The sequence below is a fragment of the Biomphalaria glabrata genome, chromosome 17 (genome assembly GCF_947242115.1).
Source record: "Biomphalaria glabrata chromosome 17, xgBioGlab47.1, whole genome shotgun sequence".
NCBI lineage: Eukaryota > Metazoa > Mollusca > Gastropoda > Planorbidae > Biomphalaria > Biomphalaria glabrata.
Genome location: NC_074727.1, coordinates 15,409,904 through 15,427,629, shown reverse-complemented (window position 1 = coordinate 15,427,629; position 17,726 = coordinate 15,409,904). Strand labels below are relative to the sequence as shown.

At 40.2% G+C, this 17,726-nt stretch overlaps 1 protein-coding gene across 1 annotated transcript in view; it reads right to left on the bottom strand.

Annotated features, from left to right (window-relative positions):
* The window catches only part of LOC106052157 (brother of CDO-like), a 47,093-nt gene extending 34,084 nt beyond the window's left edge, over positions 1-13,009 (bottom strand). The window contains exon 1 of the mRNA XM_056016266.1: positions 12,886-13,009. Within this exon, the coding sequence (XP_055872241.1) occupies positions 12,886-12,946 (61 nt within the window). The 5' untranslated portion in view covers positions 12,947-13,009. The remainder of the gene's footprint in view (positions 1-12,885) is intronic.
* Positions 13,010-17,726: the final 4,717 nt, after the last annotated feature.

Sequence of the window (17,726 nt, the reverse complement as noted above, 5' to 3'; positions counted from 1 at the left end):
ACATTGTGCGGTGTCATTTGGCGCGATATTGTGTACCATAGGACACGATAGAGAAACAGAGGAGAAATGGATACAATTGGACAATATCTGGGAAACAACCATTCCGCGAAAATACTTAACAAAATGAAGACAATACTAAGAACAACTGGAATCAAATTGACGGACTGTGATAGCCACGCACGACTCTTATGTTTGAAAGATACTCTGAGACAGAAAGCTAAACTAAAGGGAGCTAGGTTAAAGCGCTACAACGAAACCACCAAAAGAAAGGAGCATAACGCTTTATTTCAGCACATGAGAAAACAGTTCTTCCGTAAACTAGCTGATAATGGTGCTGACAAAATTCAAACCATTGATAGCACTAAACACGGCTCCTTTACCGACTACTGGGCGGCGCTTTGGTCCGACCCGCTACATTACAATGTGCAGGCTGACTGGATCGAGGAAATCCAAACTAAAAACAACCTAATACCAGAAATGCCTGATGAGGATTTCACAGCTGAGGAAGTCTCCGCAGCTATTTCAAAAACCCACAACTGGACTGCTCCTGGACCGGACAATATTCACAACTTTTGGCTGAAAAAACTTACAGCCGTACATGCACCACTAACATCAAGTTTTAACGAGCTAATATCAGAACCGTCTTCAATGCTGTTAGAACTCACTGAAGGGAGAACATCTCTCCTCCCCAAAAAGGGGATCCAAACCAACCATCAAACTATCGCCCTATCACTTGTCTGTCAGTGGTGTATAAACTATTAACTTCACTTTTAAAAAGTAAAATGTATAAATTCTGTTCTGCCCATAAGCTACTAGCAGATGAACAACAAGGTTGCATTGAAGAGTCGATGGGCTGTAAAGTACAGCTAACTATAGATGGTATTATATTGCATCAAGCTAATAGAAGAAAGAGAAATTTACACATGTGTTACATCGACTACAAAAAAGCTTTCGATTCAGTTCCGCATGATTGGCTATTAAAAACCCTGGACATCCATAGAATCAACCCAAGAATAAAACAACTATTGAAAGTCTGTATGAATAATTGGAAGATAAACCTGCACCTAAATCGTGATAAACTAGGTTCTGTGCACATAAGAAGAGGTATATACCAGGGTGACTCACTATCTCCACTCTGGTTCTGCCTAGCGATTAATCCTCTATCTACATTACTCCAAGACTCTACGAACGGTTTTAGGGTTGACACTAAATGTACAAAATGTGTGTCCCACTTATTATACATGGATGATCTAAAGCTATATGCAGAAACCGAGCAAAAATTACACACCTTAATCAAAACGGTAAAATGCTTTAGTGACGACATCTGTATGTCTTTTGGCCTGGATAAGTGTGGCATCATAAGCATTAAAAAGGGCAAGGCAACGAACACCAACATTGAATTTGAAGGCATCGAGGAATTGAACTCCGCCTCTATTTATAAATATCTTGGAATAAACCAGAATGCCAAGATAAACCATAAGAAATTAAAAGAGGACTTTCTTGGCAAATATAAGCAAAGAGTTAATAAAATCCTCAACACCAAACTGTCTGGCAGTAATCTCATCATTGCAATTAACAGCTGGGCCGTCCCTGTGCTCCTTTACACGTTCGGTGTGATCAAATGGACTGACACCGACCTACATGACATTGACAGACTCACTAGAAAATTACTAACCAAGTTTCGATGCCTACACCCCAAGTCCTCCACCATAAGGTTATACCTGCCCAGGAAGGATGGGGGTCGTGGATTGCAGAACATCTTCAAATTGTGTAAGATGCAAGTTTTAAAAATACGATCAAAACTGCTCGCCTCCAGCAACAAATTAGTTTCCTTCCTACGGAAATACGACTCCGATGCAACCCCTCTGAACCTACACAATGCTGATGTCAATATCGGTTTGGAAGACGTAGGGCATGAGATTCGCCAATGGGAAGAAAAAACACTCCACGGAAAATTTCCGGCTTCATTACATGGGGACAACATCGACAAGGCTGCTTCCTTAACATGGCTCAAAGCAGGTCATCTCTACCCTGAAACAGAAGGCTTTGTTACAGCAATACAGGACAGAGTAATCAGGACAAAAAATTACGAGAAGCATATCCTGAAACTCAATGTTGTCGACAAATGCCGAAAATGTGGAAATGTGGGCGAGTCGATTGAACACATTATGGCAGGATGTCCAGCCCTATCAGAATCAGCCTACCTAAGTCGCCATAACCAAGTTGCAAAGTTAATACACCAACACCTGGCTTTGACGTACAAATTGATCGGTAAGGACACTCCCCCTTATTATAAATACTCTCCGCAAGAGGTTCTCGAGTCTACTGAACATCTGCTGTACTGGGATAGGCCTATTCTGACCGACAAAACGGTAGATTTCAATCGCCCGGATCTGCTGTTCATCGATAAAAAAGAAAAAACCGCTACCATTATCGATATCGCCGTACCACTGTCTCATAATTTACGAAAAACTGAGATAGAAAAACAAAGAAAATATGGGAACCTAGGCTTGGAGATTAAGCGTCTATGGAAATTGTCCAAAATAACAATATACCCCATTGTTATATCAACCGAGGGGATAATAACAACTGACCTCACAGACACCTTCAAGGCCCTTAACATTCCTAGGAACATCTTCGTTGCCTGTCAGAGGACGGTACTGCTGCAGACCTGCCACATCACCAGAAAATTCCTCAGTGGAAACTGTTAAAGGGACTACGATGAATTTTGTTTCTCTTTAGCGAAATTCGACCCTGGCAGCGCCAGAGAATGACTACTCGTTCATTTCTAACATAATAATAATTTTATTTATAAAGCGCTGTTAACAAACAAAATGTAGGCTCAAGGCGCTGTAACAACATTACAAACAAAAACACGAGAGCTAAAATGACAGTTAATCTAAAAAAGTTTTAAACAGATAGGTCTTAATGTTCAGCTTATACCACCACTTCAGTCAAGGAGTATTTCCATCCCTTGTTTGATATACCAAACAAAGTAAGTCATTACCAATAGTTAATTAACTAATTGGTTATTTTTGTAATTGGTTCTTGAGTCATCAGGTAAAAGAAATAATTGTGTAAAATTTCAACGTGATTCGAGATTGGGAGTCGGGGAAATAACTTGCAAACGTTATGCAGATTGCAACTGAGAGACAGACAGTTAATAAAGATCTAGGTTCACAGTTAGCAATAAACAAACAACCACAAATAGTGTCATGGTGGAGAACAATACTTTATTATATTCAACGCGTGCACCTTTGCGCACCATATCAACATCCCCTTTCTTTAAAAAAAAATATAAAGAAAACCATTTCTGGGAGTATCTTAAAAAAAACAACAAAAAAAAAACAACACAACCTGAGCATCGTAATTTCTCCGTTAATTTAGTAGCACTTTCACTTATCCCCCACCCGCCAAAAATAAAAATATAAGTCCTTCGTTTGCTTTATAAACGAAATAATAATGTTATAAGTAAAGCGAATGTGGAATACGCGAATGTAAACATTATATGAATGAAACTTTCAAAATAGTCAATCGATCTAAATTAAATCTATTTTTTTTAAATCACAATGCAAGTCAACATGGAAGCTATAGCGAACGAATGTATGAAAAATATTTTAGAAACACAAATTTTGAGGCTTAATTTGATTAAAATATGAAATGAATGAAATTTATTTTGTATGTTAATGTGTTAAAGCATAAAGTATATCTTTCCTCTTTGAATTAGATCTAGAGTTAGATCTAGACTGTATAGAGTCTAGACTTAGATGTCGGCTTCGATGGATGAATGGGATTTTAAAGTACGTCAGGACATCTAAATTCGCAGATATAAGGAACGAATTTATGTAAAAATGCTTTTAAAGCTTAGTTTTATTAAATAATTAAATCAATAGACTATATTTTTTAAATTTTCAGGTGTGTATGTATGTATGTATGTATGTATGTATGTATGTATGTATGTATGTATGTATGTATGTATGACGATACATCGACAAATATACATACTAGAAAAAAACAAGGTTAACCGTATGATTAGAGACGCAAAAGCTAGTCATATTCGACAAAAAATCGAAACTTCTGATTCTTCAAAGGAGCTATTTAGGATCACCGCTGAAATGTTAGGGGGAGCAAATAACGAACGTTTGCCGTCATCTCTCCCAGTATCTGAGCTCCCTGATTCCTTCCATAGATTCTTCATTGGCAAGATTGAGCAGATTAGAAATGACATGCCATCCCTCTCTTCATAGCTTGACCAATATCCAATTTTTCAAAATTCTCCTTTTTGCGAGTTTCAGCGTGTATCTGAAGATTATGTCAAAAGTACTATTTTAAAGATGCCAAATAAGTCATGTGACCTTGATCCCATTCCAACTTCCTTGCTCTTTGAATGTTTAAATGAGCTTGTACCCACAATTACTAACATTGTGAACTCTTCACTGTTTTCAGGCATTGTACCACAGCAATGTAAGCATGCACTTGTCAGGCCCTTATTAAAGAAATCCAGTCATGACCCGGAATGTCTAAAAAACTATCGCCCGGTATCAATTCTTCCCTTCCTGTCAAAGCTTCTGGAGCGCATCGTGTTAGCGCAAATTCTTTCTCATCTTGAACAGTACTGTCTCTTGGAAGAATCTCAATCTGCATATAGGAAGTGCCGTAGCACAGAGACAGCAGTGGTCAGGGTACTAAACGACTTACTTCACAATTCCGACAAAGGCCACATATCAATTCTTTCCATGCTGGACTTGTCCGCAGCCTTTGATACACTAGACCATGAAATTATGATGGCCAGATTCTCTGCAACTTTTGGTTTAGCAGGAGTCGTCCTAAAGTGGCTTGGATCCTACCTGACGGAACGCACCCAAAGTGTCATTGTTAGCGGGACGGAATCAACAAGCTTACTGTTGAAGTACGGAGTACCCCAAGGATCAGTTCTAGGCCCAGTACTGTTCACTATGTATACATATCCACTCAACAAAAACGCTAGCTGTGGCATTCATACACATACATACATACATATACACATAACATACATACATAACATGCATACATGCATACATACACACATAACATACATACATAACATACATACATACATACACACATAAAATACATACATAACATACATACATACATACATACACACATAACATACATATATACATACATACATACACACATACATACACACATAACATACATACATAACATACATACATACATACTTACATACATACATACATACATACATACATACATACATACATACATACATACATACATATATGGCTCCTTTTGTCTCGAAAGGCAATGGATGCGCCCAAATGAGTCACTGGTTTTGGCTTAATCTTGAGACGGGGCAGAATCTGGTGTGGCTAATCAAACCAATTCTAGAACGGCAGACTTTGCCACAATTCGTACATGTGTATGCCTCTGATTTAGGGCTAGCAGACAGGGCAGCTTTCTTTTTATCCCTCTTGATTAAAGCCGCTTCAATTCTTTTGTTCTCAGCAAGGGTTGTCCCAGCACGCACAGTTTGTCTCCATGCACTCCGGTCTTTGGCTATGTTTTCCCACATACTTTCGCTGATGCCTGAGGCTCTCATGTCTCGCTTGCAGACATCTCTATATGTTAGTCTTGGGCGGCCCTTGGGTCTGACTCCTTCCACAAGCTCAGCATATAAGATATCTTTCGGGATTCTGCCATCTGGCATGCGGGTGACATGTCCGAGCCAGCGTAATCTTCTTTGTGTCAGGAGAGCATACATGCTGTTCATATTGGCCAATCTTAAAACTTCCTGATTGGAGACATGGTCCCTCCAAGAGATGCCCATTATGCGTCTCAGGCAGCGCAAGTGGAAACTATTCAATCTGTGCTCTTGGTACATGTATGTTGACCAGCTCTCACTGCCATAAAGGAGAGTGCTCACAACACAGGCGTTGTAGACTAGGATTTTGGTCGCTGTGGTCAATTTACCATTTTTCCAGACGCGCTTGGAGAGTTTTGCCAATGCTGTGGTAGCTTTTCCTATCCTTTTTGTCAGCTCGATGTCTAAGTCTAGGTTACTGACAATTGTTGAACTCAAGTAGGTAAATTCCTGCACCACTGAAAGGGTGTGGTTCCCAATTTGTATTATAGGTATTTCTGCGACGTCTTGTGCCAGGATTTCGGTCTTGGAGAGACTTATAGTAAGGCTAAACTCTTGACAAGCAGCTGCTAAGGCGTTTACTAGCTTCTGTAGACCTCCTTGTGAGTGAGATACGAGTGCCGCGTCATCGGCAAACAGCAGCTCCCTTATCAAGATACGTCGCCTTTTCGTTTTGGCTTTAAGACGTGCCAGGTTAAAGAGCCTTCCATCGGATCTGCTATGGATGTATATTCCGTCTTCCAGGGATTTAAAAGCACTGGATAGTACGACTGAGAAGAAAATGCCAAATAGTGTAGGGGCCAGTACACATCCTTGTTTGACACCGCTCTTAATGGAGAATGGCCTGGAGGAAGAACTTTCAAACTGAACGGTGCCCTGCATATTTTCGTGAAAAGCTGACACTAGTTTTCTTAACTTATTTGGGCAGCCGATTCTCTCTAGTACAGCAAACAGACCGCTTCTGCTAACAAGGTCAAAGGCCTTGGTCAAATCAATAAATGCTATGAAGAGGGGCTGCTTTTGTTCTCTGCTCTTCTCCTGTAGCTGCCGAAGAGAGAAAATCATATCTGTTGTAGATCTACCTGCCCTAAAGCCACACTGCGACTCTGAATAAACACGATCTGCCAGGATCTGTAATCGCTTTAGTAATACTCTAGCAAAAGCCTTTCCGACTATGCTAAGCAGTGAGATGCCTCTGTAATTGTTACAATCAGAGCGGTCGCCTTTATTTTTATAAATTGTAACAATGTTGGAGTCTTTCAATTCCTGGGGGACCATTCCTTGTTCCCAGCACAAGCTTAGCAGTTCATGGAGTGGTTTGATTAGGGCATGTTTTCCAGCCTGAATTACTTCAGCAGGAATGCCATCTCCTCCGGGTGTTTTCCCATGTGCAAGCATGTCAATGGCAATGCTCAGCTCCTTTACTGAGGGCGTTTCGTCTAATTCCGTCAAAACTGGAAGTGATAGGAAGTTGGAAACAGCATTTGGTGAGATGGCGTTTTCAATCTGGTAGAGTTCTGCATAGTGTTCAACCCATCGTTCCATTTGCAGCGCACGATCGCTGATGATTGAGCCATCTTTTGACTTGAGCGGAGCACACTTGCTGGTGTGAGGTCCAAAGGCTTTTCTCATGCCCTCATATAGTCCTCTTATGTTACCACAGTCGGCACAAGATTGAATATCTTCGCATAGCTCCTGCCAGTATTTGTTAGCACATTGTCTCGCTACTCTTTGGGCATTGTTACGTGCAGCTCTGAGCCTTTTTAAGTTGCTTGGGGTGGGATCCTTCTTGTAGATTAGCATGGCTGCTCTCTTGTTCGTAGTGGCAGTTTCCATTTCTGGTAGACTAGCTTCAAACCAGTCTTCGCTTTTCTTGGTTTTATTTCCAAAGACCAGTGATGATGTTTGGTAGATTGTATCACGCATAAACGTCCAGCTTTTTTCTACCTCAGTCACAGAGAAGTTTTTAAAAGCTTCCTCTAATTTGTTCTCAAATTCGGTGCAAAGATCAGGATTTTTTGTGCTAGTAGTATTCAGGCGTGATTTTCTTTTTCCCTGTGATGTGTGGATCTTAGTTGGCAGCAGTCTTGTCCGGCAGGACACTAAAGTATAATCAGTATCACAATCCGAGCTTTGCTAGCTACGTGTCAGCAGTATATTTCCAATGTCCTTTTTTCGTGTCAGTATCATATCCAGCTGGTGCCAGTGCCCAGACCTAGGGTGCCTCCATGAGACACAGTGCTGTGGTTTTGTTCTGAAGTATGTGTTGGTAATGCAGAGCTTATGGTATGTGCAGAATTCAAGCAGTCTTTGTCCGTTCTCATTCATCTTTCCTATTCCAAAAAGCCCAAGACAGTCTGGCCAGGTAGTGTGATCTGATCCTACTCTGGCATTGAAGTCACCTAGAAGGATCATATGTTCTTTTTGAGGAATGTTTGCAATGGCTTCTTTGAGTTCTTCATAGCACTTGTCTTTGTCCTCCTGAAGCGAGCTTAGTGTGTGGGGAATAGGCACTAATTAGAGTGACTTTTCCAGATGCTGTCATCATACTTACGCTTAGTAGCCGTTCCGAGCCACCAACTGGAGGGACTATCATGGGAAGAAGACTGTTCTTGACAGCAAAGCCCACACCATGTATTCGAGTCTCATCCTGTGCTTTCCCTTTCCAAAAGAAAGTGTAGTCAGTCTCGCGGAGCATGCCGTTTTCGGCCAGTCGGGTTTCTTGCAGGGCTGCAATGTCGATATGTAGCCTTTTTAGCTCGTTGTTTATAACTGCCGTCTTCCTTGCATCGTCGATCTGCCTTATTTCATCAGTGAGACCAGGACACATTGTCCTGACATTCCAAGTGGCCAGTCGCATGACAGGGATTTTCTTTTTCAGTTTAATTTTTCTTCTTTTGTTGCTTGGTGCAAGTTTCCAGCCTACTTGTCGTTTTAAACTAAGCTCTAAGCACCCATTAGAGCAGGCAGGCTGTGGCGGATCAGCACCTAACTGACTGGGGGCTGCCCAGGTTGAGGCGGGCGGTAGCTGATCAGTGAGGCGCGAAGACCTCTCCCACCGTCAGAGACAACCCGTGGCGTCCATACATTACGCCAATCAAGTTGGACTTATAACCCGTAACTGTTGTCTCCCGTGTTGTTTTAGCCGCTTTGCAGCAGCACCAGAGTTTCCTCTCCGGGGCGCATTCCTGGGCCTTGGATAAAGGGGTCATGGGTGGCCCATGCGTCATGATCCCTCTCTCGACCTTGCTGATGTGATCCAAAGGAACGCATCGCATTACATTTGGCACCAACTCAGTTGCAGAAGCTGCCAGAGGGAATTTCGCAGCTGATACTCCCAACGCCTAAGGGGCTTCACTCCTGATTTCTCCTCGAGGTTGTCTCCTGAAGCCTCAGTACCGCAAGGCAGCGGGGGTTTGAAGTCAGAGTACCCCTCTCCTAGATGAACTGCCTTACTAGGCTGACGAGCTCCATCTGCCCGAAGCTCCCGGTTTTGTGGCGCCAGGTATCCGCCTTCAAAGGTTGTCATGGCCAGGGGTGTCAATGGGGTTAAGCTCCCATTGTCTATAAAATACTCCTAATGGCATGCGTCTCAAATAGCCTCTGACAACTAAGTCCAGCACCTGGCCTGCTCGTGTGGCTTAGATATTAAGCCCGGCGTGAGATGGCGTTTTCAATCTGGTAGAGTTCTGCATAGTGTTCAACCCATCGTTCCATTTGCAGCGCACGATCGCTCATGATTGAGCCATCTTTTGACTTGAGCGGAGCACACTTGCTGGTGTGAGGTCCAAAGGCTTTTCTCATGCCCTCATATAGTCCTCTTATGTTACCACAGTCGGCACAAGATTGAATATCTTCGCATAGCTCCTGCCAGTATTTGTTAGCACATTGTCTCGCTACTCTTTGGGCATTGTTACGTGCAGCTCTGAGCCTTTTTAAGTTGCTTGGGGTGGGATCCTTCTTGTAGATTAGCATGGCTGCTCTCTTGTTCGTAGTGGCAGTTTCCATTTCTGGTAGACTAGCTTCAAACCAGTCTTCGCTTTTCTTGGTTTTATTTCCAAAGACCAGTGATGATGTTTGGTAGATTGTATCACGCATAAACGTCCAGCTTTTTTCTACCTCAGTCACAGAGAAGTTTTTAAAAGCTTCCTCTAATTTGTTCTCAAATTCGGTGCAAAGATCAGGATTTTTTGTGCTAGTAGTATTCAGGCGTGATTTTCTTTTTCCCTGTGATGTGTGGATCTTAGTTGGCAGCAGTCTTGTCCGGCAGGACACTAAAGTATAATCAGTATCACAATCCGAGCTTTGCTAGCTACGTGTCAGCAGTATATTTCCAATGTCCTTTTTTCGTGTCAGTATCATATCCAGCTGGTGCCAGTGCCCAGACCTAGGGTGCCTCCATGAGACACAGTGCTGTGGTTTTGTTCTGAAGTATGTGTTGGTAATGCAGAGCTTATGGTATGTGCAGAATTCAAGCAGTCTTTGTCCGTTCTCATTCATCTTTCCTATTCCAAAAAGCCCAAGACAGTCTGGCCAGGTAGTGTGATCTGATCCTACTCTGGCATTGAAGTCACCTAGAAGGATCATATGTTCTTTTTGAGGAATGTTTGCAATGGCTTCTTTGAGTTCTTCATAGCACTTGTCTTTGTCCTCCTGAAGCGAGCTTAGTGTGTGGGGAATAGGCACTAATTAGAGTGACTTTTCCAGATGCTGTCATCATACTTACGCTTAGTAGCCGTTCCGAGCCACCAACTGGAGGGACTATCATGGGAAGAAGACTGTTCTTGACAGCAAAGCCCACACCATGTATTCGAGTCTCATCCTGTGCTTTCCCTTTCCAAAAGAAAGTGTAGTCAGTCTCGCGGAGCATGCCGTTTTCGGCCAGTCGGGTTTCTTGCAGGGCTGCAATGTCGATATGTAGCCTTTTTAGCTCGTTGTTTATAACTGCCGTCTTCCTTGCATCGTCGATCTGCCTTATTTCATCAGTGAGACCAGGACACATTGTCCTGACATTCCAAGTGGCCAGTCGCATGACAGGGATTTTCTTTTTCAGTTTAATTTTTCTTCTTTTGTTGCTTGGTGCAAGTTTCCAGCCTACTTGTCGTTTTAAACTAAGCTCTAAGCACCCATTAGAGCAGGCAGGCTGTGGCGGATCAGCACCTAACTGACTGGGGGCTGCCCAGGTTGAGGCGGGCGGTAGCTGATCAGTGAGGCGCGAAGACCTCTCCCACCGTCAGAGACAACCCGTGGCGTCCATACATTACGCCAATCAAGTTGGACTTATAACCCGTAACTGTTGTCTCCCGTGTTGTTTTAGCCGCTTTGCAGCAGCACCAGAGTTTCCTCTCCGGGGCGCATTCCTGGGCCTTGGATAAAGGGGTCATGGGTGGCCCATGCGTCATGATCCCTCTCTCGACCTTGCTGATGTGATCCAAAGGAACGCATCGCATTACATTTGGCACCAACTCAGTTGCAGAAGCTGCCAGAGGGAATTTCGCAGCTGATACTCCCAACGCCTAAGGGGCTTCACTCCTGATTTCTCCTCGAGGTTGTCTCCTGAAGCCTCAGTACCGCAAGGCAGCGGGGGTTTGAAGTCAGAGTACCCCTCTCCTAGATGAACTGCCTTACTAGGCTGACGAGCTCCATCTGCCCGAAGCTCCCGGTTTTGTGGCGCCAGGTATCCGCCTTCAAAGGTTGTCATGGCCAGGGGTGTCAATGGGGTTAAGCTCCCATTGTCTATAAAATACTCCTAATGGCATGCGTCTCAAATAGCCTCTGACAACTAAGTCCAGCACCTGGCCTGCTCGTGTGGCTTAGATATTAAGCCCGGCGAAACTGCTCTTACTAACAGGTGAAGGGGTGAAGGCGGATACCTGGCGCCATACATACATACATACATACATACTATCGATGTTTTTGACAATGACGGCGCCACCGGTAAAAGTTTGAGAAAGACTGACGCGCATGATTGGGAGTGAGTTTGTAGTTGTGAGGAATGTCGCCTACATGTCGCTACCCCGGAAACCTGGAACATACATACATACATACATACATACATACATACATACATACATACATACATACATACGCATTCTTTTCTACTTTATAGTATAGATTAAAATTTAGGCCTACCATCTGCAAGGCAATGTCCAAAGCAACTATTTAATCTAGTTAAATAAAGTAAATTAAGTTTATAAAAATAACGCAAAGAGTAGCACTTACCTTTATTATAATGCAAGAGACATTCAATACATATTAAATTCTTTTTTTTAATTGGGTAGCGTGGTTTAGAGGCTAAGAATGCTTTAACTTGACTTGGCTTGGCTACCTATGAAAGAGGCTCCAGGTTCGACACGTAATACATTCTTCCAGATACCCCCCACCCCCACCCCAATTGGTCCATAAATGAGATTAGACAAAAGAGCTCTGAGCATGCTATAAGCTATATAAAAGCTATAATTATTATTATTTTTCATTACGTCTAGGTCGGTTTTGTTGTACAGCCTATCACAGTTGGCTGTATGAGGCGCTATCGATGTTTTTGACAATGACGGCGCCACCGGTAAAAGTTTGAGAAAGACTGACGCGCATGATTGGGAGTGAGTTTGTAGTTGTGAGGAATGTCGCCTACATGTCGCTACCCCGGAAACCCCGGAAACCTGGAACATACGTGCATACATATATACATACATACATACAAACGTACATACATACATACATACATACATGCATACATACATGCATACATACATGCATACATACATGCATACATACATGCATACAAACATGCATACAAACATGCACATAAACATGCATACAAACACGCATACAAACACGCATACAAACACGCATACAAATACGCATACAAACACGCATACAAACACACATACAAACACACATACAAACACACATACATACAAACATACATACAAACGTACATACAAACATACATACAAACATACATACGAACATACATACAAACATACATACAAACATACATACATACAAACATACATATAAACATACATACAAACATACATACAAACATACATACATACACACACACACGTACAAACACACACACACACACATACACACATACATACATACATACATACACACACACACACATACATACATACATACATACATACATACATACATACATACATACATACATACATACATACATACGCCTTCTATTCTACTTTATAGTATAGATTAAAATTTTGGCCTACCATCTGCAAGGCAATGTCCAAAGCAATAGAGCAGAAGAAATTTGCGTAGAATCATGACCATGGAGGTATTTTGTTAGCCTATCTGCTTCCTGAGAAGTTTGGTCAAAAGTGTGATATCTGAAAATATAGTACAATTCTTTTAGCATTAGTGTAAAACCACTCATGTGTGTGTCAGGGATGTACTGAGTGGACCAGGTTTCCGGGGTAGCGACATGTAGGCGACTTAAAAAAAATAGTTTTTGGAATAAAATATGACATGAATGTAGATAAAACAAGTGCTTTTTGTGACGGTACGCACCGGTACAGCGTACCGGCATCTTTTCCAATTTGGGGAAAAGTATTACTTTTCTTAAATTTTATATTTTATTATTAATTTATTAGTAGTTAAAAGTTAGGCAATACACCATTGAGTACCGGCACCTATTATTTAACACACAAAAAATCACTGGATAAAACTATAGATAATAGAAGAGATAGAGAAACACGTGACTAAATGGTGTTTGTTTAGGATTGGTGAATGAGGTCCATTAATTATATTACGAAGGAATATTCAATATCATAACAAATGTTTCAAATCAGGAGTGAATCCTTCAACATTTGTGCATAGATGGCTACATAATAAAAAAATGTCTCTCATGAAGTCTACTTAGACCGTTCATTAAAGTAGTCAATAATTGCTGTTGACGCCGGATGGTAATGGTCTTAAGCCCATCATTACCTATAAAGTGCTTACAATGGCATGCGTCTCAAATATCCTCTGACAACCAGTCCAACTCCTGGCCTTCGCGTGTGGCTCAGTTAGGCCTACCGTTACCTCAGACAAGAGAAGGGGCAGAGGCGAGCAACTGGCGCCTAAACCAGTAAGCTTCGGGCAGAAGGGGCTCGTTAGCCTTGGTTGGCTACCCATCTAGGAGAAGGAAAACTCTGAATCCAAACCTCCGCTGCCCTGGGAAACACGGGAAAGGCTTCGGGAGACAACCCTGAGGAAAAATCAGGAGCTGGTGACCCTTAGGCAGACTGTGGCACACCGTGCTACAGCCTGGCAGATCCTGCGACGCTACTGATCCCAAACTGTATTGGATATTCCGTTCCTTTGGTCACATCAGCTGCGCGGAAAGGGGGAAACTGCTGTGTGGGCGACATCGTTCCGACCATAAACAATGCCCAGGCTTTCATCTCACTTATTGCTCTGAGATGAACCATAGTCGTTCTACGACTGAAGGAGGCCAATGATTGAATGATGATTGAATTGCTGTTCGAATATGTGTGAAAGGTATATCGTTGCGAAAATGTAAAACATATACGAAAAGAGAACATTACCTGAAAATAAAGGACACAAGAATTACGTGCACTCACTCGACATAGCAAAGAATAGAATGATAAAAAAAAAAAACCCACACAGAACAAGTCTACATATGCACAACATATGTCTCGCCTTACCAGTTTCCCGCTAATGTTTGTGAATGTCAATTAACTCTAAACTATGTCCTATATATAGATGAAGTTCCTGATCTGCTATGTACATTACAAAGGCGTATCCAGAAATTCATTTTTTAAAACATTTAAACAACATTTTATGACTAAAAGATTGACATAAAAAAGAAAAGTTTGGTGGGTCAAAACTTTTTGTTTGTTTTTCAAATGAATTGCTTATTTATTGAGGATCTTTAAGAAGAATTTTAAACATACTTTTCTGTTGTTGTTTTTTTTCGAAGTTTTCGAAATTTAAGATATGGCTTAACATGAATTGTAAAAAAAATTATATCGTACATGTAGAGGTGAAAACGGTATAAATACGTGTGGAGGTGATAAAATAGACCCTAAAGAAAAAAACAAACAAGTATACAAATAAAGGAAGAAAGATTACAAGAGATTTGTTTAAAAAAATGTCAAGGATGCGTTATTTAAAATCACTGATGGTAACTAAATAGAAAAAAATACTTTAATGTTACAATCTCTTCGGCTTAGATGTTAGAATTTAATCTCTTTAATAGTAGCTAACTTATTTTTTTTAAAATCCATGGCACTTTTTAAAATACATAACTAACGGACACTTCCTATATCAAGGGCATAGCGCGAATTATTTTTTTAATTTCGGCTAAGACAAAAAAATCCGTTTTTTTTCCTTTGCATACGCACACGCATAAACAAACGCACACACATACACAAACGCATACAGTTACACGTGTATATATTAACTTCAGGTAATGCCTCTTAAGCCATCCCATCAAAGTGCTGTTAAAATTATACCAAACCAAAGCACAAGCTAGTAATTTTTGTTCTTCCAATGCTTACAGAACATTTGTAGCCCTTGAGAGCACATTCCCTAATTTTGGATATGCTGGGTTCGACATTCCTATTTTGGATATGCTGGGTTCGACATTCCCTAATTTTGGATATGCTGGGTTTGAATTCCCTAATTTTGGATATGCTGGGTTTGACATTCCCTAATTTTGGATATGCTGGGTTCGACATTCCTATTTTGGATATGCTGGGTTTGACATTCCTATTTTGGATATGCTGGGTTTGACATTCCTATTTTGGATATGCTGGGTTTGACATTCCTATTTTGGATATGCTGGGTTTGACATTCCTATTTTGGATATGCTGGGTTTGACATTCCTATGTTGGATATGCTGGGTGAAGGAAGAGGAAGTGTAAAAGAAATCCAGTGGTATTCATAAAATGTGGTCACTTTTTTTGTTATTGACCTCAGCCCCCTATCTAAGTACTTTTATTTCTTTGGATAGGGAGTAGGCTGTACCTATAATCTGTGTTCAAGATACACCATTTAGTTATTGTTATTTAACACTATGAAGATCTCCAATGTTCGTATCAAAGCAAATAAGTTTTGTTGAATATTGTATTGTACTACTATTTCTAGTTTAGTAAAATCTCATCCAAGCTCCGAAAATTTCCTCCATAAAGCCAACGTGGGTTGACGGGAAATACTAGAGGTTTATTTTCGCCACCAACTCCGCAATTTCATATCTATTGGTATGCTTACGATTCCTGAAATTTACCAAATGTATACCTGAAACAATTGCTAAATTGGAGAACATACAAAATTTGTTACATTATCAATAAATAACATAGATAAATACAATGTTAAAAATAATATATGCTGGTGAATTAATTTCTAATCAAAAGTATGCCCGCTTCCCCTTCCCAAATGTTTTATGTGGTTACAATGATTGGGAAGGAGGCTATTAATCCCACCACACACACCGATCTGCCTGTATACATTTTTTTTTGGTTTATGGCTTGGAAAATGGAAAGGGAAACACAATATTAGAAAGGTGGTTTAAATTAAAAAAAAAGAAGCCGGTATTATTTAGAAGAATACAGGATTTAATTATTTACACAGTTTAAAAAATATATATATATCAAACGCTCTTTCGAAAAACGAGAGAGATGTAGATCGCCCATAACATATCCCCCAAACCGGATCCGCCAGAGGTACATTAACACTTAACTCTGTTAAACACTAGGTTAATTTATGTCGATGTTACTGACGCTGTTGACAGGCGTTTTGACAGTGTAAATGCAACAAAGGCATAGAGCTCCAGCGACCGATTTTCATAGGTCGGTTACATTGAAGAGTCGACTATTATTTTACATCATGCGGTATACATGCAACATATGCAGTTAGTAACGTCTCTGGGATAGATGACACTCAGTGAGGTCAGCTAATGGTGTCACCATCAACCCAACACATTTTTTTTCAAATCTTTAAAATAAAAACTATCGTTTTAGCTGTTTTTCTTAGAGTGACATAATGGGGAGTTAACTACTTTTTAGTAATTTTAAAGGTAGTAGTGATTCCCCTAAAGAAGTTTATATAAAGCCTTGCGAAGTGTGTTTAGTTGTCACTTGCTCCTGAGTTACCAGCTTGACCACTGGACCTGTGTTGTGAACTGTATATATATATATATATATATATATATATATATATATATATATATATATATATATATATATATATATATATATATATATATATATATATATATATATATATATATATATATATATATATATATATATATATATATATATATATATATATATATATATAAATTTGTTAGTTATTGGTCGTGGATTCAAATTGGTTTCAAACCATCAGATAGGCTTTCCTGAATGGATGACTATAAGTGGGTCTCCTTAAAGCTATTAGTTTATCAAGACCTATTTTTGGTGAAAACTTGTCGTATATTGACCTGAAGCTTGTGACCTTAAATTTTTTTTTATTCACTGATGTGTGATATCCCAATGGCATATGAAGTGTGATTATTTGTAATATATGACATTTTTGGTGTGTCATACTAGTTTTGAAAGTGGTATTGTTCCTTTTTTGTTATTGAGGACTGTGAGGCTACGGCCAGTTATTTATATATTTATTTTACTCTTTATGTAATTAAACTATTTGTATATAAGTCTTATTTTGCATACATAAGTGTAATTATATACCTATAGGTTCTACTTAATAACCTAGGAAATATAACTAGGGACCAAAATACCATTGGACGAAAGTGCCAGTCTTCCTCAAATACTAATCTAAATAACCTTATTCTAGCTATAAGTCTAATGGGAACTCGCTATGAACCAAAGGTCGCAAGTGGACTGTTATTGACAACACATCTCATAGACTACTTTTAGCTATACCCGCTACAAGGTAATATTAATAAATCAAATTTATTATGTAACAAAGAAGCAACCTCTTTTTTATGTAACATGGGATGCTCTTTAGAAGCAACCTCTTTTTCTTATTTTTCTATACAACAAGAGGGCTCGTATTTTTTTTAGATCAGTGTTTAACGCTAGAACTTACTGATGTTATG